Genomic DNA, 24,664 nt, shown 5'->3' with positions numbered 1-24,664 from the left:
AAGCATTTTCTTTTCTTTCTGATTATTCTATGTAACAGCAGATTCTATAAGAATATTTCTAGCATCCTGGAAACAACCTCAAAACTCCCCCCCCCCCCACACACACACACACACACACAGACACACCTGTGATTTTCCTTTCCTCTTTCTTCAATAGATGTCAGAGAATCTCTACTGTACATTTTAGGCTGTTTCTATGGATTTGACTCCCTTCAGAACCACCCTCTAGGCCCAGCCATCCAGCCAGCATGGTACCCAGCAAATAGAACATCCCTCCAGGCACTTCACAGCTTTCCTCCTGGAGAAAACTTGGGAAACACTATCAAAGGTTTTGCTAATGTCCCAGTAAACAGCATTCCCCATCTTTCCCTCACCACCAAGCCACCACCTTGTTACAGAAAATTGGGTCAGGCAGGATCAGCATTGGTGAACTACCCAACTGCCACATGCTGTGTGATGGCACAGAGGGTGATGGGCTCTGTGGTCCCCCTGGCACTGAGGCCAGGCTGACAGGCCTCTGCAGTTCCCCAGATCTTCATTTCAAGTTGTTTAAATAATAATTCTCTTAAGGAAAAAAAGCCATTCAAGTATTTTTTTTCAGGTGATGCCACTCTAAAAATCACAAGTGCAAGACTGGCTGGCTCAACCTCCTTTCTGTATTAGGAAATAACAGTAAACTGAGAACAATAAATGGTTTCTTCATGAGCTTAATGGTCCCCAAGACCTAGTTTTGCCACACTGGAAATTCCACATGGAAGAGCTGTAACATTTTAGCTCTTCTGACAGACCTTTAACAGTAGAAAGATTGATGTTGTCATTAACGATTTCTTCACACTTCCATTTCCTATTTCTTAACCCAGGGGAAATTTTAACTCACTTTTTTTTTTAGTTACTTTTAGCAACTGGGTAGCTATGCAAGTCATAATAAAACATAGCTTAGCTTCATTACCTGTGCAGCTACCGACGGGCACACAGGAACTGCTGCACAAAGGCTCTGCCAACTCTTCTTTTCTCACTTACATAGTGGTTTGCATTTCGGCATGACCTCACACACCAGATTAAAAGCAAAAACTAAACGCTGCTGAATGCACCTATTTTTTTCTTCTTAAACTAAGGTCGCCCAGAGGAAACTGCATGATGAGAGGCTTACCAGCAAATCCACCAGCACTTGTATATTTAAACTTCTGTGGTCTACTTAATGCTAAGAGCTGCTTTTAAAGGTGTCCTCATTCTCATCTCTCACTTGTAGAAGCGTTTTAGCCTACTTAAAACAGCGAGTATCACAGAGAGGAAGCTATTTTGAAGAATACAAGAAGCGACAAATGTGAGCAAAAGATACAACACTTCTTCACTGACAGATGAAAAATTTTTAAAGTATTTGAACTATTTATGTTTTCAATTAATGTAAACAAAGAACAAAAAAACAGCAAAGAACTGATGATGAGCATAAAACTTGCAGTGTAGCTACGTTATTTGCTAATGAAGAAATCATTGGGAAACAAGGCATCTAATTTTGTCAGAGAGAACATTCCTTACTATTCCCAGAGACAGAAAAAAGAAATGTCTCCCTCCCAGGACAATAGGGGGAATATTATTTTTCCTGAGACGCATCATCTTAGGTAAATGCTGCCAGTTGTGCACCTTATTCCACTTGTGACCCAAGCTGCAGATGGTATCCTACTTAACTGGTCTTTTTATTTCTTTTACCACTAGAAAAATTACTCAAACACCATGCCTGAAATAAAAAGCAGTTAAAACCTTGGCTATTATTTAAAGAATATTTTTTAATTCCTACAATTAGTAAAACAATACAGATTAAGTGAAATTACCTGGTATTTGACAGTTACAGCACATGTATAACTTCCACGCATACAGTGGTCTACCCACAAACTCAAATATGAAGGCAGATCTCCAGGCCCATCTTCTCAGCTGGCCATTGACATTTTTGCCTCTCCACTTAATAGATAGTGAGACAGAAGAACTACTTTTACTTTTCTCCCCGGGCTGTTTCATGACAATAAACAATAATAGAAAGGTGGATCTTTGGTCGCCATTTAATCGTTAAGAACAACCAGCAAAGTCACATAAGAATTAACAAGGTTAACAAGCTGAGATCAGTCCTCAGCAAAAATTATCAGTATCTTAAAAAAGAAATCACATTTATTTACAGGACAAAGAGATGCTGACAAGCTGAAGGCTCCTGGTTGTGTGAATACCAGCATTGTAGAGTCAGCAACTTGATGCCACTTTCTGGAAAAGTCTTGTAGCAGTTCACTTCTATCTCAGCTACGCTCTATGGTTCTTACCCAACAATTTCTTTATTGCAAATTTTCTTTACCCAACATTTTCTTTAACTGGTTTTAACAAATAATACCACAGCACTTCCTGGCATTGGGTTTAATTGCTTCTTTCACAGCTACACATCTTACACCAAAAGACTGTCTCAACCACAGCAGGTCCTCTAATTCTGCAAGCAAAGCAAGCTCAATCCCAATCACACAGTAAGTAATACTGTCCATATTAATAACATTTTATGCAGTCCCTTCAATTCAATTAAAGAATTTTCTTAGTATCACTAAAGAAAAGTAACTCCTCCACATCCTTTAACCAATGAAAACAAGCCACGATCATACAAGAAATGTCTCAATCTCAATAGATTCTATAGATCAGATAGATACCAACTCATCTCCTACATCAGTTCTTTGTTCAAATACACAAGACATGGGCAGCAAATTCATTATTTATAAGCTGTTAGCAAGTAAACAGAAAAGAGTATAAAAAAACCCATGTTTTTCCTGGCAAGAGGGTCTAAGCTAGTAACAAAAATGGCTTCAAACATCCAATTACACAAGCTGTCTGAATACAGAGCACGTTTCACACAGTGAACAGGAAGTCATTGTGTTATTCTAAGAAGTCATGGTATCAAAAAAGAAGTCACACGAGGAGCATAATTCACATGTTTCAGAAGTAAGAAACAACAGAATATGAGAACAATAACTCTAACAAAAGTATCACAACGCACACAGTAGATAACATCATGCACACAGTTCTCAAAAAAACTCAGCTTTTTCCCAGTTAACCCATCTGCCTCAATAAGAAGAAACTGTGAAACTTTCCTAGAAGAGATACCAAAACCTTCATCCAACTAATTTGTCTTACTCGCAAATACTTTCAGAAGTTAATTGTACTGAGCATTTAATTCATATCTTATTTGTTACAACAAAAATTACTGCATACTTTCAGAGAACGCTTCTGCCTTCACAAAAATCCTGCCCCTCCCCATGTTCCCCATCCACATCCCACCACGAACACGTTGCTGACCAGCTTTTAGCACCAAAGGGCAAAAACAGAACAAACAAACAAAAAAAAATGTGCTACAGATAGCGACAGATTTGATACCAATCAATCTGCAAATAATAATCAAGTGATCAAGTGTATGTCTAAACCTCGCAGCTTGTTCTTGCTAATATTTTCACACAATCAGGGCCCCCATTCCTCAAATGAAATTAAATGTTTCTTGAAGAAATTCCATTAACTTCACAGGAAGAAGAAATTTACTGCCAGCTTTTTCCCCCCAGGCTAAAGGGCCTGTATTTGTTTTGTTAATTATTGCACTTCTGGAGCCTGCAATTAAATTAATGTACCTCCAAAGCTCTTCACTAATGTCCACATCAGTGATATTTAAAGTAACAACAACTCAAAGAATACCAAATCTCCATACCAAGGTTAGACATTTAAGCTACAACTATCATACGTTTCCATTTGCATATGTTTGAATTATTCAATTAATTATAATTAAAAACTAACAAAGTGTAGTGAATGAAACCTCCTGAAACAGAACATACTCATAAAAGGCCCAAAAGAACGTAGCCAGCTTTCACGTTTCACTGAAGAACAAACTTACCACACAGGAAAAGCAACACTGTGCAATTAAATAGAATTTAAAATGACAAGCTCTAATTCTAGTGACATTATAGCTACTCTCTGTAGTTATGAGGGTACCTACCTACAGAACGGAAGTAAATGATTATAAAAGACCTCAACTTTTCAGTAATAGGCAGCAGGTACAGAGTAAATTCAGTGTTCGAAACAGCCCCCTACTGCTTTATTCTACTTAACCAGGTGGATAAACTAAGTCACATATACTGTGTTATAGCTTGAGCCCTACATTTAGTGAAATCAGGTTCCAAATATATCAAAATGATAAATGCACATTTCTTTTAAATACAGCACAGTAAGGTGTAGTGTGGAATTGAAAGTTCATAAATTATAATAGACCTACATGGAAACGCTCAAAAATTCATTAAGCATGCTAAGAAAGAAAGCTGGAGGAATAAGTACTGCCTCCTGAGCAGCAGACTCTGAATATTATTTTCTGAATTACATTTTTAGAAAATCAAATCAGAATTCAATTACATTCTCACAGCGGGTTAAAATTGAGCAGAACAACTAAGCCTACAGAAACAGGTATTTAAATCTATAATGGAATTTACAGTCCCATTCGGAAATCTAACGCTTCAGCATCTCTGCAGATCATGTGCAGACACATGCATCCATTAGTACATAAGCATCTTGAAAAAACTGGAGAGCAATTCTAAACAGTGCCCAGAAATAACTTGGACAGATAACCTGCTGGCAGCTCAGGAAGGAAATCTTTAAGAAGTCTGCAATTCAGTCTCAAATTCTATTGACTGGTCACTAAAAAAAACAGGTTACTGGGATAAATCAGGTGAATCTCCCCTACAGGAGAGGAGTAAGCTACAAAGTGGTAAACAAATTCTCCAAGAATTAACAGAGTAATTGAAAGTACAGACCTTTATAAACTAGAACTGAATGAAAGACCCTTTGCATGAACCTTGCAGGTTCACATTAAAGTTACTGTATTTACTACTGACATATCATAGGATATCCCAAGTTGAAAGGGACCCACAAGGATCACCAAGTCCAACTCCTGGCTCCACAAAGGACCACCCAAATGCAAATGGTCTTTCAGCTGCAGCAGCAGGCCCATGCCCACTACCCACTGGTGCAGACCTTTCCCTAGTCCTTCCCTGACCCTCTCCTAATTGAAGTCAGACTTCTAAGATCCTAAAATACCACATACATGACAGCTTCACTGCATGTTAAGTCTAAAAGCAACCCAATTATCTCATTCAGGTGCTTGCACGTCAGTGGTGGTAGCTCAACAATCATGAGCACTTTGTGTGTCTACAGGTAAGTACATATATATATGCACAAGGTGAGTGCTTTCATTTCTTTTTTCTTTATCATTGGAGTTAACACACAAACATATTCACATGCTTGTAAACAATCACTTCAATTTTTGTTAAACACTCCTGTAGTATTTCAAAATACTTGCTGAGCTTCTTCTTGCTGGGAGCTTTTCCCCCTCCTTGCTGCTTCCACCATGAAGCTAAGTAAACATGGCTCAGTTTCATAACCATGTGAGTCAGCAGCTGTGAGCAGATATCTTTCAGCTGTCCAGATTACACAACTAGAATAATAATGGAATGGGAGAAGTAATCAATTTTTTTTTTTCCCTAAGAGATAAGGGAACCTAAGGGCTACCAAATTAATTTGGAAATTTCTGCTATGCAGAGATAATATTCTAAGATTACAAGGACAGTGAAAAATGCCCCCAGAGAAAAATAATGAAATTTCATTAAAAAGCACGTTGAACTTCAACGATAAACACTGAGACTAACCTGATCGTGCCTTCTGACATGATCCTGCACTGAAGTGACCTTTGGGTAATAGTGTACACTGATATATTCCTTGTTCCAACTGGTAAAAAATTCCTGTCTGAGATCTTAAAATTTGTTTGACATTAGTGTTGATGAAAGGCTTAAAGAGTTGATAAATCATAGAACTGTAGAATAGCTTGCGTTGCAAGGAGCATCGAAGATCATTTAGCTCCAACCCCATGACCCAGGCAGGGTTATCAACTACTGAGTGAGGCACCAGTTCAGGCTGCCCAGGGCCCCATACAGCCTGGCCTTGAGCACCCCCAGGGATGAGGCACCCACAGCTCTCCAGGCAGCTGTGTCAGCACCTCACCACCCTCTCAGCAAGAACTTTCACCCTGACATCTAATCTAAATCTCCTCTTTTAGTTAAATCCATTTCCCCTGTCCTATAAAAGAAAATAAACAAATACTGTAACAAACATTTCAGTAAATGTTTCAAACCTTTCTTGCATTTCAGTCTGTCTGTTTAACCAGAATCTTTGTTTGATCTATTAATCTTAGAATGATGCTGGCAACATGGACATTATCATATAAGCATACAGCATAAAGGCTGTTATTAGCAATGGTTTATATAGTTCTGCAGTGACAGACCTAGAATTATAACGGATGAACAAACATTAAAAACATTATCTGTGGGGAAAGTGCTTTTATTATACCCAATAGATACGGGACTGTAGCTTAAGTTAATTACCCAACTCTAGGAGCACTCAGTTGTAACAGAGCATTCAAGTCTGGGCAGCAGAGTTGGGAAAGTCATTGAATGCAGAAACACCCAGCAAGGCTGGGGATGAGGAAGGAAATGAGGCTGCTGGGCAGCGGATGAGGAACTGAGGCAGGATCAGGGATTTTCAGTCTTCAGGAAAGTTTTCCTTCCTAACAGCACTAGATGACTAACAGACCTACACAATGCATTGGTTACACAGAGCCTTCCTTTTCTTAAAAAACTGTCTGTATTGTTGATATTATATGTTCAGTATAAAAGACAGCTATCAGTGATATATAAAATTAAACTTTAAAAAAAGATCCTGTATTTTATAATTTAGCTTAGATTCATTACTGTGGAAGTAACACCAGTTTTAATTTTGATCTCTAAGCACACCAACCACCAAACTAGAGCATCTCAGGTTTGTTATGAAAATGTACGAAAACACAACTTCACCTCTGCAAATCTGCATCAAGTCAATCAGTGCACACCCAATGTACGGTGATGGCCAACTCTGCAGCTGCCAGCAATATCTGCCTAATCTCTGCTCACAAATGTTCCTGATTTTACCATGTTGAAAATAATCATACATCAAGTCTGGTCCTGTAGCCTGCAAGCAATTTACGTTGAATTCAAACTTCAATTGCCTGTTTTCATTGCAGAGGGATATCATAAAAGGAAACAGCACCATTCAAGAAAACAACAATCAATTTGACAAATTAGTACACTGCAATGAAATATGAATAGTACTGAAAAATACAGCCCTGCTAACCACAATCTGTCTGTATAGTCACTGGTCAGAAAACAACATGGGATATAACAGACATTAAATACAATTAATCAAAAATTCACTTTCTGCCTATCAGAACAAATGCTGTAGCTCACAAGTGCTAGGCTGCAGCTTATGTAGGTATGGCCAAGAGGGCTTTTAAGCACTTGCCACCATGTGATACATGAGCTCAGAACCAAGGATCAGCTGCTATGCTCAGTTAGGATCCTCAGTTAATAATGGGGCAGTCAGCCTGAATGGAATCTGATCTACATTAATATTGCAGTCCTCACCAATTATTTTCCATGTTTCAACTTCCAACTGAATCAGAGACATCAATGAGGTGTTATTTGCAGCTTTCTAAAACTAATCATTTCAGTGTACTTCCCGAAGATTAAGTCCTTTTTAGTCTCACACAGTTTCCAGGGAAGTAATTTCTTGCAGTTCAGAGTAAAGCACACAGACTGAATGGATCTTTTGGATGAAATGTTTCTGGTTTGGGGCTAAAACCTTATTTCATTTTTCTCTTTATAATCAGCAGAAGAAAAAACTTGTGTGACCACAGTTGACCTCAACAAAACAACACTAAAACTAAGAACTGGTATTTTCAGTTTCATACCACCATTCCTCTGCAGCTCCCAAGACGCAATGTCAATTTAAGCTTTGATTAGCAATTGAAATTGATGGCAAAAGCAATAGCTTTGCATTATCTCAAGGGTATTCTGGATGCCTCTCTCCCTTTAAGTATTTCACCATTCCTGTATTTTCCTCCCCAGTTATGTATATTTCTAGTTTATGAACTCAACTACTGAGTATTTCTCACCACAAAAAATATAATGAGAAAAATTGCTTTCTAGAAATAACTATTTCCTCACAAATTCTTACTTTATTTTCCACTCTAAGATTTCATTGTATGTCTAATCTGCCAACGTTGCATGATAATAAAGAATCTCAAAGCATCTTTTTGCACATCTCAGACAACCTCAGCTCTGAAACTTCTGTTGTGATTTTCCCCTACTGTTCTATGTCCCAACAACTTGTCTAGTCTAGCTCTGCCTTTTTAGTTAAGTTCATAAAGAGCAAGCGGGCACACTTCCTTTTGTCCCACCTCAGAGATCTTCTAATCTCTCAAAGATTTTACATGTGGAGTTTGGCAGATGAAAATGTTTTCCAGTATCAGCTTTTTAAACAAACAAACAAAAAAAAAAAAGGAATAATATTTGCTATGACAGTGGAGGAACATATTGGGTTTAAATTCTACAGACTAATCTTTCTTTCCATTTTTTATTATCATTTCTGAACTTACTGTTCTAAATGAATGCAATGTAACGAGCATTTATTCATGCACACTAACAAAAGACCACTAGCATTTATTTTTCTGAAACATTAGTAGTTTCCAGAGACAAGATGACTGCAGTCTACCTCACTAAACTGCTTTTCGCCTCTCTTATCCCCATTTTTCAGCCATTTCTCAATTATATACCCCACCTACAGTGCAGATAATTTTTTCTCAGATACTCCTTTTTCATCTGTAAACAGGCCTCATCTTGTTTGAGACACACGTTTAACACCACACATCACTAAAGAAACAACTTTTGGAACCTTTAAAACAAACAGGATCCTTGAATACTCTTGCATTAGAGTTGTACTGAGTGAAGGCAGAGTCATCTTAAATTTGTGAAATATTTTCATTAGCTAAAGCACTTTTATTTACTGATCTATTTCATTAAAAGTAAAGGAGAATAACTTTCCCAGGGTCAACGGGGACAGTTACCCCAGCGGGGTCTCTGCACTGCAGGTTGTTCAATGTAGGTCTTGTACATAAATGTAAACAGAGGTAGATAAATAGATGTTAGTGAGCTCCAGTAAGATACTGTTATAGTTTGAGGAAAACCTTAAAGAAAAGTAGTCTTCATTTCATTTAATATAGGTCAGCTTTAATTACTAGAATCCAGGTGAATTGGTACAAGAGATCATTTCCTTACTTTGCCAGCTGCACACATGTGCCAACACTGTATAGACAGATCAGCACTGAAGCTGTGCAACTTCTTCACACATTTGTTATCTTCACCAGAATTATCTGCAAGGCTTGCAAGACTTACAGGAACAGTCAGCCATATTCTGAAAAGTTGTGCATGTCAATAAAGAGCAACTGCATTGCAACACTACACAGGAAATCTGAGATCATTACAACACCGGAGGACAAGAATGCAGCATAACTGGCATTTTATACTTTTTTTTTTAAAACAAAGTGCTCGTAGGCCTCATTTAATGAGAAATACAAAGAATAACAAAACAAAGCCTTAAAAAATGACATTACAATACTTCAAATAATACCAAGAGCAGACAGTGTCTGGCCTATACCAATCATATGATGGATTAATAATGGATTAAGAACAGCCCTTTTATTATAAAGTCAGAATCCAGATGGAGCACTGACCGCCTATGCAATAGAGCAAAATTAATAAGCCATGCATAATTCAAGCATATTGTATACATCTTACTGGACAAGCTGAATGCTTTTATACTATGAACACATAACACATCAGAATTTAATGGAAATAAAAAGACTCAGATACAATATGTATTTTAATTATCTCAACTTTGATAAGATGATGCAGATGTAATCCCCTCTAAGCTTTCAAAGCTACCTCTCCATACCTTAGCAATCAAATATTATTGAGTTTATAATTAAGTTTAATTAGGTCAAAGAATGCTTCAGTTACATTGACTCTCAAATACATAACAAATGTTCACTCAGAACTAAAAGCAATCAAAATTAATGAACTCTGAACTGGTGTATATTCATCTTGCTCAGGTCTGGGTATCTTTTTGTTCATAGTTTACATTGGAGCATATTTGATTAACTTGCAAGTTGATAGATAAGTCTTTAAGATTGCTCCACTTCAGGAAACTCTAGTAAGTTATCATTTGGACGTTTTGCTTTCAGTAATTTTTATATAGCAAACATAAATAACTCTGACACCTCACACAGGGAATTTTGCCTTCCTTAAAAATGTTTTTCTTATTTAGTTCATCATGCCTATATATATAATTTTAATATTCAAAGAGAACGGAAGCAATGTCCAGGAGCTTACAACAAATTCTGCACACAACTGATAGAGAAAAACTTCACGTTGCCCTTTTCCTTCTCCGGAAGATTTGATTCTGGCTAAACCCATTATTTTAGTTTGAAAATTCAAGTGCTGTATTAGGTTTTTATGAGCTTGCTACCCTGGATACCTTCCAAGTTACCTGTGTTTTTATAGAGTTGACACTCATGAGAAACATGACGTCATCTATCATCATTACAACATTGTGACTACTTTGTAGTCACCCTCTTTGCAATAGCAAATAAAAATATATTGCTTTTAAACATCTTGCTAAGTGCTTTACACGAGCCTTCAGATAAGAGGTTCTATCCATCAGTGCTTTTATAGCATAATATATCAACCATATCTAATAGTCCAAAATTTTCTCAAAGAGTGTTCAGCTGCAGAAAGTAAAGAGTTGTGCAGTTTCCAAGAAGGATGCAAAGCGCAGCAAAATCTGGCTACCTGATCCTAATCCCTGTGCTCTTCCAGCAGCAGATCTGATTTAGAAAAGGACTGCACAGATTGAAGAGCTGCATTTCAAAGCCTGGGTTTCAGAAAAGAACAAAAGCGGAAAAAAAAAGAAAAAAAAAATGAAAGCACAACCAGAAAAACCTGTAAATTTAATTTCAAACTTTAAGTAAAGAGAGACATTCTACCTGTATGTGGAGAAATAAAGAACTGTAGACTTGGAGTATAGAGTTTTAAAATTAAAAAAATACTTAGCCCCATATGACCTTGAAAACTGTCTCTGTCTCTCCATCCCCATTCTCCAAGCAGGATTATCCATACAATCTGAAGTCTGCATACATCATGCTAATAGTATGTCTGTTAATGAATAAGCATATGCAAATCGCTCTAGAATATAACACCATTTTAACAGCACAGCATGAAACACTACAAGTTATCTGTATACCAAGAATAAAAGTAAGGCTTTCCATGGAAGACTACATGAGCAAAGACATGCAAAAGAATACATACCTTTTCCTTTAAAAATAAACTTCAAATTGCCCTACTTTCATATATTCACACACTCATCAGCCTTCAGCCCGCTGGACACATCTGTCACAAGTTATCACTAACTGTTTGACATTGAGTGGATTTACAAATCCACTTCTTTAAGCTGGCGATAACATGAGCCAAGACCAACTCATCAGTTTAATAAGCCAGTTTATCAACTCCTGAAGCATCAATACCAGTCTGGGTCACTAAACAAATACAAAGATCATTTGACATGCTTAGGTTACCAGTCCTCGTCCTGAGTCAGCAAAGCACCAACAAGCATTTCCTGTGAAAGAAAACTGTCATGCCTGATTCCACTTCAAAAGGCAGGTGTTTCTGTCCACAGTCAGTCATTCAGATACATGTCTATTTTTATAAAAGGATTGTAGACAAACGATGAGGTAAATTGTTGGGAGATTCAGATACCTGAATAAGCATACTGCTTTCCAGGGCACAAAGCAGCTCCAGTCTTTGAACGGTTAAACCCATTCTCTTTCCTATCTCCTGACAAAGGTGCTGTACATTTACTCACTTGGACTGAGCTGAAGATTGCCAGAACTTTCCATTAGCCACTGCCAAAGGCAAGCAGAAGAGAAACAAGCAACAGATACAACTACCAACAACACAGGGCATATCCTTGAGGTGATGCACTGACCCCGTCTACCAGGATTAACTAGCACAGTAATTCAGGTCAGGCTGCCATGAGCCTGTGATCTCCAGAACGGCCCAGGCTTCTACCCAGTCAACTTGAGGTGCCTGTGGGAGTTGGCAGGTCTGCACACATCCATGCAGATGAACCCTTAAATTTAAGCGCTTCAAGAAATGTTCATACTAAACAAAACCCAAATTTGATTGCTAAAGAAATCACAGCAGTAGGTATAATACCTGCTAATACAGAAAGATTTGCCAAAACTTTTATTCTCTACTTTTTAACTTACTTTTTCTGTCTATACTGCATGAAAGTTCTACAGAAAGGGAAACCTGCTTCAACAGCTGACTGTGGGGGAGAAAAAAAACACTGAAAACAAAAATAAAAACACCAGGGGGAATGGGAAATTCATCTCCGTTTCTTTTACTTCCATGGATTTATACTACCAAATGCTAAATGGTAGAAGTCATAGTTTTATATTGGAAACTGCACACAACGTGGTGTACTCCACCATTTTACATTCATGCAAACTTTGATTCAACATCCACCAAAAAGAAGAACTGTTTTTGTCCCTGTAGATCCATTTTCTAGTGCAGACTTTGATCAGTGAAATGTTGCCTTTTTTTAAAAAACAATAACATTAGTTTTAACCAACTCAGAGCAGTCAATGTTTCACTTTTACATACAAAAACAAGTAAGAAAAACTCAGGAGTTCAGAAACAGTAAATAAATTTTAAAATATCCATGTAGCTTAAAACCATGTAATTTATAAACGTATTTGCTATTGGCTTCTTAACATCTGAAATGTGATAGAAAATCATAGCTGTGTTTCAGTGGGCCACTTCAAAAACAATGCACCAAGGTCACATAACTGCAGTAATATCATGTTACACAGCTTCACAGCACCAGCAGTATCCATCACTGCCCTAAGTGAACTAAATTATCTCATGTACCACATTATAGGACAAAAGGTCTATATTTAAGTCCTGTACTCACAATGCCCATTTGCCCTGATAATTATTTACTAATAAGAGATCCACTGCCATCATTTTAACTTCTCATTTTCCACTTTAAAAGCACCCCTACAGAAAAATGAAAAGTGGTAACACCTTTTCTTTTAAATAAGCAGAATAAATTATTCATGCTGTGCATGAAAACAATACAGCCAAAAGGACAAACGGGTTTGTTTCAGAGCACCAATAACATCCAAATTTTATTTATAAGAAGAGGCAAAAGGAAAGGAAAGAAATCACTCACACTTGTATCCAAGCTGCAGATACTGATGGTATCTTCATCTTGAGTACTCTGTTTTCGTTTCTTCTATAAAACAAAATGAAAAGAAAAGCTCAGTTTTCATGAATACTACCAATAGCCTGGTTCTAAATAGCTACACACAGTGAAATCTCACACACATACACATAGTACTTCTACCTTCAGTAGTCATTATAATTAATACAGGTGTGAAGTTAAGCTCTATTTTCACATGTTCAAACCCTATCAGCGTAAGTAAACTAAATGTTTTCGTTTTGTGCCCAAAGTGAGTAAGGGTAACTTCAACTTCCACACTTTCATTTAACACTATTTATCTATCACTTTTTGTTTTTAAAATAATACACTTTTATTTCTATCTATGTAGAATTGTGAGTAATCGCTGCATGATGTAAATTGTACTTCAGCACTGGATGTGGTAATTTCTGAAGCTAATGAATCTGTTTGGAGGGGAAAAAAAACATTGTTGAAAGTCACTATTTACATTTTTTAAAGCATGTATTCAATGATCAAGTACTCTCCTCAGGCAAGCAATGCAGTATTATGACAAGGCAAGGTGAAATACACTGCAGGAATTAAATAAACATATATTCGGATTTCAACATCCACATCAGTGACTGGGTTCTGCTCTACATGTAGCTCCTGTTTTGAAAAAGTGACAGCTCCTCTTGATGCCCTTTCACAGGTTCATCATGAGGCGGATCTTCATGCCCTTCAAATCAGAAGTATGAAATTTCATTTTACAGAGCTCTGCATTTCTTACAGACCAGGAAGATTTAGGAAACAAGAGAAGTCACTGAATACATGATCCTTATTTATCCAGCTGTGTTGTCTTCCGCTGTCAAGTAGAGATAAGCATTTGCAATAGCTGAGATTCAGTTCCCAGTCTACAGAAGTCAAAAGAATAGCACTTAATAAAAGAAAACAAAAAAACAAAAAAACCACCATGCTGACGCCATAATGAAATCCCACATTTTGAGATAGCCAAAGATCAGCTACAAGTCAGGATCATCACATTATGAAGGTAAAGGCAGCCATTTCTATTTTCTGAATCTCACGGAAGTACTACACACATCTTAAAGTCAAGAAAGGTAATAAAATAGGAAGTACAGATGCACTGCATGTACACACACTATACCTGTGACTATTAAGGCTACAGCAAGTTAAAGAATATTCATTATAATATCCAGAAGTTTTTATTTCATGCTGTTTAAAAACAAAAGTAGAGTTGTTGAAAGTTTCTGTATTTACCTACTAGTTTAGAGCAGACCTTTAACTTGCACTGTATTTGATTACAATTTTGCTGCCTTCTTTGAAGAAATCTAGATTGAGATTCATTAGCCACAGGAGCATAAAAATGGTGTAAAATCAAGTAATTAAGCCTCACTCTGCAGAAATTGGAATTATGTCCAGAAGAATCAATGCAAAACAAAAGATGGTCAATCCATCATTCAGAGAAAAATACAGGAATCTTGTTCTGCAGCAGAAGCTATCAACATCAGAAGACCCTGATCATCATCACTGAGATGCTTCAGTACGTATTCCAAACACAGTATAGCCAACAAAAACATGAAGCTGTTGTCTCTTTTTAAAGTAAATCCTATGCGTGCTGTGCCCTGTAATGGAACAGACGTTCCCCTTCATTAACAGTGAAATTACAAGAACACAAGTGGACTGTTTCTTTTTAAATAACTGATTTGAAGGCTCCCTCACTGGCAGCCACTCAGCTCCTGTTCAACAATGCATAGCGGCTCTAACACAGCAGAGCCCTATCAAGAACCAGTGCCAACTAAGAGAGGCACAGGCACCCCAGGAAGACTGCAGGATTAGAGGGAACACAGAGGAAACGACACCCTGTGGCTTTAATAGTGAAGTTATCCAGCAGCAACTACATAGTAAGCTTTGGATCATTGCATTTAAACAGTACATGGAGCTACAGTTCACAAAGTAGAATCTATGGAGGCTAAGCAAACAATGCAATGCTACTGAGGAAAAGCACAGCATAAAACAGTACATGAATACTGCCTTACACCCCACACGTTATCTAACTATATCTCAATACACTCAGTAGAAACAGACTCGTATCAGCTGTGATGTACAGACCAAGAGAGATGAAAGCAGAAAAGAGCTGTAAGGAAAGCAGCAACCCTGGGGGAACTAGGACAGCCCACATAGGTTGGTGAATGTTTCTCAGCTTTGATCCTAAAGGACCACTTTCCCTGCTGTATTTTAGCACTCCTACTTCCTGACAAGTAACAAACCAAACCAAAAAAAAAAAAAAAGCAAACATTTTTGTCTGAAAGTTTATCCCAGGGACACTGTTAGCCAAGTCATTTCATACAGAAATCGGTAAACATCATCAACTGCTGGTGATGTTTTAATTTTCTAAGAATTCCAAAGGTTATTATCACAGTATAAGGTGGGGGAAAAACCCAACATGGCAAAACTTATTCCAGTAATTGAGCTACCAGATACAGTTCTTTGCCCATAATAAGTGGATTAAGAAGCAAAGCCTGCACTCAATATTGCTCATTAAATTAATCCCTGCTCCCTGTGAGCACTTCTTACCCAAAGGAGTTACAACTCCAGGCTCAGTTGCCATAGTGCAAGGCAGCTGACCACTTTATCTCTCACGTGCCAGAAAATTAGCCCTTAAATAATGCTCCCCATCATATATTTAAGGTCATATCATTTTATATCAATAATTTGGTGTGCATTCCTTTCAAAAAGATGCTAGAAGTATGTAGGTACAGAGAAATAGCTATACAGTGAGCCCAGAAGTTTCTGTGAATACACGCTGTACATACTGCACAAAATCGGGGCAGAGTAAAGCTGAGAGTCAGACAATGAAATTAATTTATAGCCCAAAACAGAAATCACATTAATGGCACATTAAGGAACAAGCAGAACTTCCTGACAGAACTTAAGTAAGCAGGGTCCTCAATGGGCTTGAACACCTATTTGACACACTGATATATTTATTTGTCGTTTGGACAAACAAATTCTAAACACATCATATGGCATTAGATTTATCATGCCAGTTTATATCATCACACAGTGCTGCATTAAGCCAAAACCGACAACACGAATCTTCACTCAATACATCACCAGTACTGGCCCATGCATAGCACAGCAGAGATTGACTGATTTTCTAATTCTTTTTCATTACCATGCACACAAAGTATCCCAAGTTTCTGTTAATACTGCTTACAATCATCCACGGTCGTGACAGTCACCAGTTAAGTTTTTTTTTAGGACAGCATGGCCTTCAGTAGGAAGAAGACAAATAACACAGCCACAATATAAAGAGTTATTAAAAAAAATAGATAAGCATTTTGGTTATTGTAACACAAGAGAAGACTCTGACAATGTTTTCAACCTTTTTCTCGCTGCAGTTAACAATGTATGCATTGAATCAAGCTTAGATTGGGTATAAAATTACAAGGCAAAATATTAATGACCTTCTATCTTGAGGCTAGTTGAATAATACTTAATTTAACATTTCCTGCCACAGGTGGTGGGATATAAACTCACATGGCAGACTCTAGAAGTCAACTACAACAGGCAACAGCATCGCCTTACCCAGCTTAAAGCCAGAACTCTTGTGACACTGGAACAAGAATAGCCCCCATGAAGGATTGTTTTCCGTGCTATTACATTATTGTTGCACTGACATTCAAGTTTCTAAGATGAAATGAAGGCACAGATGCTTTAAAAAGAAAATGACATGGTGCAACGTCAAGTTCTTGAAACTAGAATAAGTGTACAGCGGGAGACCATGTCATATTAATCACACAAGCATCTGTGCAACAAGAAGCTAGACTCCTATGGATTTCCTGTTGAATACAGTCTTCCTGATAAACCTGGTTCAGAGCTTACCCATTAGAATTTCACAACACTGATCATTCATTGTTTAAGTTTCAAGATAAATTAATCCACCATCTTTCAAGATGATCATCTTTTTTACCTTACGACAGCCTACTTTCCCACCTGTACAGCAGCACCAGCTGACCTCCTCAGCTGCCCAACAGCCTGGAGGCATGGAAAAAACACTGTCCTCCTTCCAGCTGAACAGCACACACCACACATGCCTTCTTGGGCTGTAACTTCAGAGTACTGATTTCTAACACAAAACTTTAAGGAGAAGCACTATCTGCCCTATATCCCAGCATCAGTGTTCTATGTTACCTTTCCACAAGAACTTAAATTGCACAGAGAACCAAAAATTCCTTGAAATTTTATATATGGAATAAGTTCCATTACATTTCCACTGCCCTCTACTGTTCTGAATATGAGACAGAGCAGATTCACTTGTCATGACACAAAAACCTAAGCAAAAGCTTAACTGCTACTGAAGGAGGTGACCTGATTGCCCACAGGTTTGTGGGTGCTATGTCCCACCCTGCACTCACCCAGCTGATGGGCTGTATGAGTGTCAGAAGAAGTAACAACTTGTTAGTTCTTGGTGTCCCAAGCAAAAACACAACGAAAATGACAGACCCTAAATCTGTTACAGCACAAAATTCCTAAGACAGTCACTGACTCTTGGGAAGCTGTCTTTCACATCTCTGCCTGGCAAAATAGCAGCTCCCTTTCATCTCTCTCTGAGCAAAAAATTTAAGTTTTATTTCTACAACGCTGTCAGAACGGATTTGAGATTTTCCAGTCCATGTAATATGAAATGAACACCAAAGTGAACAATGAAATCAAAATTACATTCAGTGTGTTTAACACGAACAACAGGAAATGGGTGTGCATGTACGGGATGCTGTAAGGACAAGGATCAGCAGAGCTTTGTTTGAGGACTGATAGTTATTCTATCTTAATTTAAACCTTCTTCCTTCCCCTTTTCACAGACAGGGAGAGCATCAAACAGCAGAATCTGAGGGCTGAACATGCTGAAACTTCTTCAGTGTCCTACAAAGTGAACCAAATTCAGATAAATAAACTAAATATATTTTTACTTCTTTCTCCTTGAGAATTCCTTGCTAAATGAGTCATCAGCAATCATTATTACATGACCTTTACTGAGTCAGAACTTCAAGACAGACTTGAAGACGGCTACATTCATTACGCTTTCAACTAACAATTACAACTAATATCCAGGGATTCTAAATTTGCCTACGTAGAAACAAAAGTCAAGAAGCAATTTAAATGAGTCCATACACTATCCAGACTCACCTGTACTTCCACAAACCATTTGAGCTGTAATCTTTTACATCCAGTTCTTTGTGTCCCAAGTGATAAAAGAAGTCAGTGTGCAAACAGTGCCTGCATCTCCATCACAGTGACCTGATGAGGGTGAGCTTCGTCACCTTCTAAGTTTACATTGAGAGACTTTATTATAGACCCAGTAGTAAAACCAAGAATAAGACAAAATTAGAGGAACTTTATCTTAAGGCACAGTGCTCCTGAAGGTCTGAGACCTCCCCCATCTGGGCTGCACAGAGCTGCTCTGGCTTCAGCTGAACATGAAATCACAGCTGTCAACCACCACTTCTGCTTCCAAACTTGCATCACCTGTGTGTGGCTTTTGTTTGTGGAATGGAAATCACAGTGAAACTTTCTCACTTGAAAAACAGATTTGTTCTAGTGATTTCTTTTTTCCTTAGCTTTTCTTTTTTAAGAACTTTAAGAGTCTCAAGGAGCTTTTCATTACAAAAAAATCTCACTTTGCTGTTCCTGTGCACAGCACCAGAACCACATACAGCAGAAGGAAAATTTCTGTAAGCTAGTCCTCCACGTGGCTTTTAATGGCTTATATTTGCATAAATAGCTGCCACCCCTTACTGCTCTAACACTGTCTGCCTTCCCTCAGCCTCTTTCATTCAGCATCATTATGCTGTTCTGCCATTCAAACCACAGACAGGTTAGGTTCCTCTATGTAAAATATGTACCCAGTTTGAAAGCTGTCAGTGTGAGCTCTGCAATACACCAGAGAATGCACATGATCTTACACCACAGACAGACACACATCACCCCTGGCATTCCCTGACAACCATAGCATTTATTAGATTTCTTCTGCTATACCTTTTTGAGTAAGCAACAACCAAAATATATAACCAAATGTGCATATTGCAAATACGAATATTAAGTACATCCAAGAAGACTACATCAATTTTACAGCACAGCAGTTAGTAATCAGCAGCCTCACTTTTGAGCTATTTAATAAACACTGAGAAATCAAATGCATAAAGTCTATTAAAGCAAATTTCACAAGTTAAATAACTCTTTATTTCTCAGACTGTCTTGATAAACTTCCTGAGCCTGTTGCAGTTTTTGTATATCTCTCATAAACACAGTATAGGTCAGAAGCACATAAATCATTCCACATATGATCTTAAAAGATTCAGAGCAGTAAATTTGCCATAAAACATCTCCCTTCTTACTGAAAATTCTGTTTAAGGGAACATAAAACACAACACATCCAAGTAAGAAAGTAGTTTTAAGCTTCAGTGTATTTTAGCCACATTCTCTGCAGCAAACATGAGAGCATGCAGGCCACTGAACTGAGCCCTCCTTCACATTCTGGCTCCTCACCTTTAAGAATTTCAAAGTGGGTTTTATTCAACATATGCACAAATGTTTTGAAACAACTTTGTTTCTCAGCTAAGAGGCTCTGCAGCCAGCAGCAGGATGATATGATTTAGGATTAGAGCTGCAAAGTTAGATGTCAGATTTGTCCAGTTGTGATGCTGATGCACTACTCTTATTCGTAATCCATAGCCCAAAATTAAAATCCCACAAGTCACCAAGTATAGTCAAGAATTAAATGCTAACCATTTCCTGTATTTATTATCAGTCTTGCTACTTTCCAAGATACAAAGTCTAAAAGCACAGTTTTCCAGGTGATACTTTACACACATGCAAGCACAGCACAGTAATTATGCTCTGTAAGTATACTATTATATAAGATCTGTTAACAGCTTTCACTTTGGCAGTGCATAAACTTATCAGTATTGTTCTAAATGTTCCCATTTGAGCTCTAACATCAGGGGAAAAAAAAAAAAAAAAAAGATAGGTTTTACATCAGCAGAGATGGACAAACTTACCTATTTATGTTAATATAGACAAATGGAAAGCAAAAAAAAAAAAACCACAAAACTCATCAACCCTCACGGTCCCACAACAATAAAATTCCAGCACACAAAGAAAACCAAACCATCAGCTACTGCACTGGGTATAACAGAGTACATTTATCAACATGTTTTAGAAACCCCATTCTTACAGAAGGAAACATTCCCGCTAAGCACTATTTTTTTCATTGACACAATTTTTAATCCTGCCACACTTGGAAGCATTATCTGTACAATTTCAACTTGCTACAATGCCATGCAAGCAAACAATAAAACATAGTGCAATCCTGAGTGTACACTTACACACTTACCTGATGATGCACAAAAAAACAACACCACACCATGAGGTAGTTCGTATTGTACTCAGATTTAGGAGGTTTCCTAATCTTCAGTGTGACAGTGAAAACTCTTTGCTGCAAAGAAGTCCCTATGTTTCTCCTTCGGTTTTCGGCAGGAACTCCTCCCCACGCGGCCACATAGCTTTGTCTCGCTTCCTGTCATGCAGCACACTAGTACTATCATCAGCTGAGTGACACATATCGTCACGTCTCTCTCTGCTTTGCTTGTTTTTTTTCCCCCCACAGACCGCTCTGAATAATATTTTTTGAAGATAAAAGTGCATTAATAATTGCTAACCAGTGTGAAGAGACTGGCAGTGGTATGGCAAAGGTAAACGCAACACTGATGCATTTCAAGTAGTTGGTAGATGCTTGAGGGAGCTTTGGGATTCAATAACTGACACAGCCTGCCTCCTCCTACATGCTCGGTGCTCAAATAATTGCAACTGCCTTTAACTCAAAAGAGCACAACTATCTCTAAATATAGATGCCTCAGTCAGAAAATAAACATCTGGTATATATGGGGTGAAGCTTTTAAACATCCAGTTCACAGAAAAATTCCAGAAGTTAAGGGTTCTGCTAAACAGCTCTTAAATTAACAGAGGCATGAGGACAAGAGCTCAGCACAGACTGCTATAGAATCAGCCCAGAATTCAAGCCCAATGAGGTTGGCAGAGGGCCCAAATTCTTCATCTGAGGACATGTCAAGGAAGTGCAAAGTCTGATTTTATCTGTGGGAGTTCTCTACAAGTGAAGAACTCATCCCATCACAGGAAACCCTAATCCTTTGCCATCAGAATTTGGTAATCCCTCACCCAGGCTTGAAAAATAAATACTTTGAAAAAAGCTCTGGCCAAGATCCAGAACATAGGATTAAATGTTAGATGCTGAAGTTCACAACTGCAACCCAAAAGTTGTGCAAGTCAAAAATCTAAGGCAGCTCACCTTTCTCCCCCAAGTGTGCCCAAATTTCTGATCACACTTATGATGGCAATGATCTCAGCTCTGGCCACACTGAGCTTTCACCATTTCTTGCACAATTCCAGCAGCAGTTCAGAAACTAGAGAGATTCTCCCAAGCCTTTTAAGAAAAAGTGTAACACATTCTCCTGATTGAGTGCAAGATCCTGGAGCCTGCAGGGTGCTGGTGCTCACTCCTACATAACAGAGCATTGCCCAAGACTGAGACCTAAAAATTTCTAAGGAGGCAGCCCCGAATAAAAATGATTTCATTAGTATTTCTTTATGATAAAGATGGAAGGTCTCTCATCTTCTCCTTTCAGTCATGTTGTGCAAACCAACCTTCCCAGGATGGGTCCATAACCGCCCTCATTTTAAGGCTATTTCACAAAGCTGTCAGTCTGCCTTGGATGAAGAAGACACAGCTGATACTTAGACCACTTTTCTGAGAATATTTAAGGTTGTGAATCACTGGAAACTTGAAACAGTATTTGGAAATTTCAAAAGTTTCCAAAGTCAGTTTTGGCACAGAATGAAGCTGTTTTCTAACTGAGCATTATGGGATCAAGGGATGCTAAAGTTGACTCTCAAAAATAAAATTTACAATTAAGCACCATATAGAGAGACCGCACCATTGTATACTTTTTTAATCAAAGGCAATATAATCAATGTTTAGAAACGTGCATTTTAGAGTTTTCAAATGTTACCTCAAATCACATTAGGTTCATGCTATATGCAGTGCTTCATACACCTGGAATTAATGTAGCAAGACATTAGAAGAGCACTATCACATTGCTCTTAACAGGCCAGTGACAGATTTTAAAGACAGCCTTATTTATGAACTGCTCAGTGCTTTCTGAACACAGAAAATAGCATTAACTTTCAGTGAGAGTCTTGTTCTTAGGTTTATTTTATACATAAACTAGGACTCATTCAAATGCTGAGATGTCTCAGAGCAAAGCTGAGCATGAAAGCGCTTCAGTGCTTAGGAAGAACAACAGTCTTCACACAATGAAGTGGGTATCAAAAAACCCACTCAGAACGCTTCTTCCAATTGAAAACATCAGAAGGAACTACACTTCCTTCCCCACCATCAGCTCTCAAGTTCTCACAAGCTCTTTCTGTTCTTCCTTGGACTTTCCTTCTCCTTCACTCCTTAGAGGACTTTGAATAGATTTCTGCCACAGGTACAACTTGACAACCTATATCAGAACCTGTGGAACAGCATGGGGGATGCAGATAACTGAAGAAAACCTTTACTGCAGCACTGAGGATTTCCCAGCTGTTTCAGCAGATAATGATTTTGCAACCATTTACAAACGCACATCCCATTTATTTAGTTTAAAACTAAGTGCTGACAAACCGGAAGATTTTACAATGTATCACGTTTTAAAATCGTGTATGGTATCAATGGTAGCTGATCAGTTACCATTTTTACACTTAACGGAACTGGGAAACTAAACAACAGACCTTCACAATGATTAGGTTAAACAACAAGCAGGTTGGCATCAAGATCTCCTGGATGCATCACATCTGGCACAACCATTCTGTCCAATATTTATTCTAATTTAAATTGCTATTCTGAAACAGCATAACAATTAATATGCCAACGTATATTTCAAATTTGTTTCTAAAAGGTTGTTTTCTCTGACAAAATGCTGTCAAGTTCAGTTGGAAAGCAGCATCACAATCATTACAGTGAAAGTTTCTGAAACAAAGTTTAGGAAATACTGATTTCACATCACGTGTTGTCAAAGGGCAGTCACTGCTGGGGTGGGGGGAAACAAATACAAAGAAGTGGGCAGAGTTTGGTGTGAGTTAAATTGAGCACAGGTCAAGTTCATTTGCTGTTGAACAAAGAAAAGAACAGTAAATGACAGCAGGAGTACAAGGTAACACCCAAACTATGATTAAAGACAGGAAATCTGCTATATAACAGAACATCAAACTAGATGTAAGAGAACGACAACTAGACCTATCTGCTTTATCACACGTGGCTTCTAGCTCAGCATTGTTTGTATGTGCAACAGAGCTGGTGCAACAGGTTTATAGCACACACGGAATACTTCTACTATAAATAACAAATCACACCCAGAACAAAAATAAACTTGTTACAAAACACTTAGAGAGATCCATAAAACAAAGTCCTACAGTGTTAATAAAGTGATTGCATACAGCGTATTTCCACAAAATATCTATTCTGTGAAAATATAACACGAAATTTCTCCAGAAAAGAGAGAAACTTTTTGTTATCATAAAACCTAAAAATATTAATTTGAATGAATCCAAGACAGAATAAATGTAATGCATACCTTTTAAAGTGCAAGTAATGGAAAAGTCTCATAAGTGTAAAAGCCTATGATCCTCCTTATTTCAGGAACACATTTAGTGCTCCATAAGCATGCCCCAAAATTACTGCCACAAAACATATCTCAAGTATATTTTATATAACTAGCATGTAATTAACCTGAAAGTAGCTTTACAGATTAGGTAATGTACTTAACTCAAATATGACTTTGATGTGAAATCTGCTGAAGTTTAAATAAGGCAGGTACAGAACTGAATTGATGAAAACACTACTAACTCCAAAGCATTACAGAATTCTCTAGATAGTATGAGCAGTGATAGTTCAGTGTGCTTTGGGAAAGAATGTGAAAGAAAGAGTTATTTTTCCACCTGAATCCCAAACAATGAGAAACCTGGCAGAGTCTACAGAGCAGGGTGCCCCATTCGTTTCATCTAAGCACATAGAAATACAACTTGAAAAACAACAACAAAACAGCAGTAAGCACGGTCATTATATGCTTTGTCCTTCCTCTTCTTTACAGTACACTTTATGTAAGTGAAGTGTCCATGCCTGAGCACAGTATGTGTCAGTGATGGGAAGTAAGAGTTAACAACCCCTCTCTACAAACAACCCATCTCTCCAGCACATATCCAACACAAGATTTCTGCAGCACTGCTGTATGAGAACCTTGCCATGTACGCAACCCACCGGTCCTTCAAAAGGATGCAGCCATTTATCACTGGTCTAAGGACTCATTTACAAATCATGTTTTCT

General features: G+C 37.9%; 1 protein-coding gene across 1 annotated transcript in view; it reads right to left on the bottom strand.

Annotated features, from left to right (window-relative positions):
• The window catches only part of ARHGEF3 (Rho guanine nucleotide exchange factor 3), a 92,602-nt gene that overhangs the window by 35,395 nt on the left and 32,543 nt on the right, over window positions 1-24,664 (bottom strand). Inside the window, exon 4 of the mRNA XM_015875027.3 lies at window positions 13,219-13,281. Within this exon, the coding sequence (XP_015730513.1) occupies window positions 13,219-13,281 (63 nt within the window). The remainder of the gene's footprint in view (window positions 1-13,218; window positions 13,282-24,664) is intronic.

Source organism: Coturnix japonica, chromosome 15 (assembly GCF_054131305.1).
Source record: "Coturnix japonica strain WE chromosome 15, WE-NBRP24, whole genome shotgun sequence".
Lineage (NCBI taxonomy): Eukaryota > Metazoa > Chordata > Aves > Galliformes > Phasianidae > Coturnix > Coturnix japonica.
This window is presented reverse-complemented; position numbering and strand designations above follow the sequence as displayed.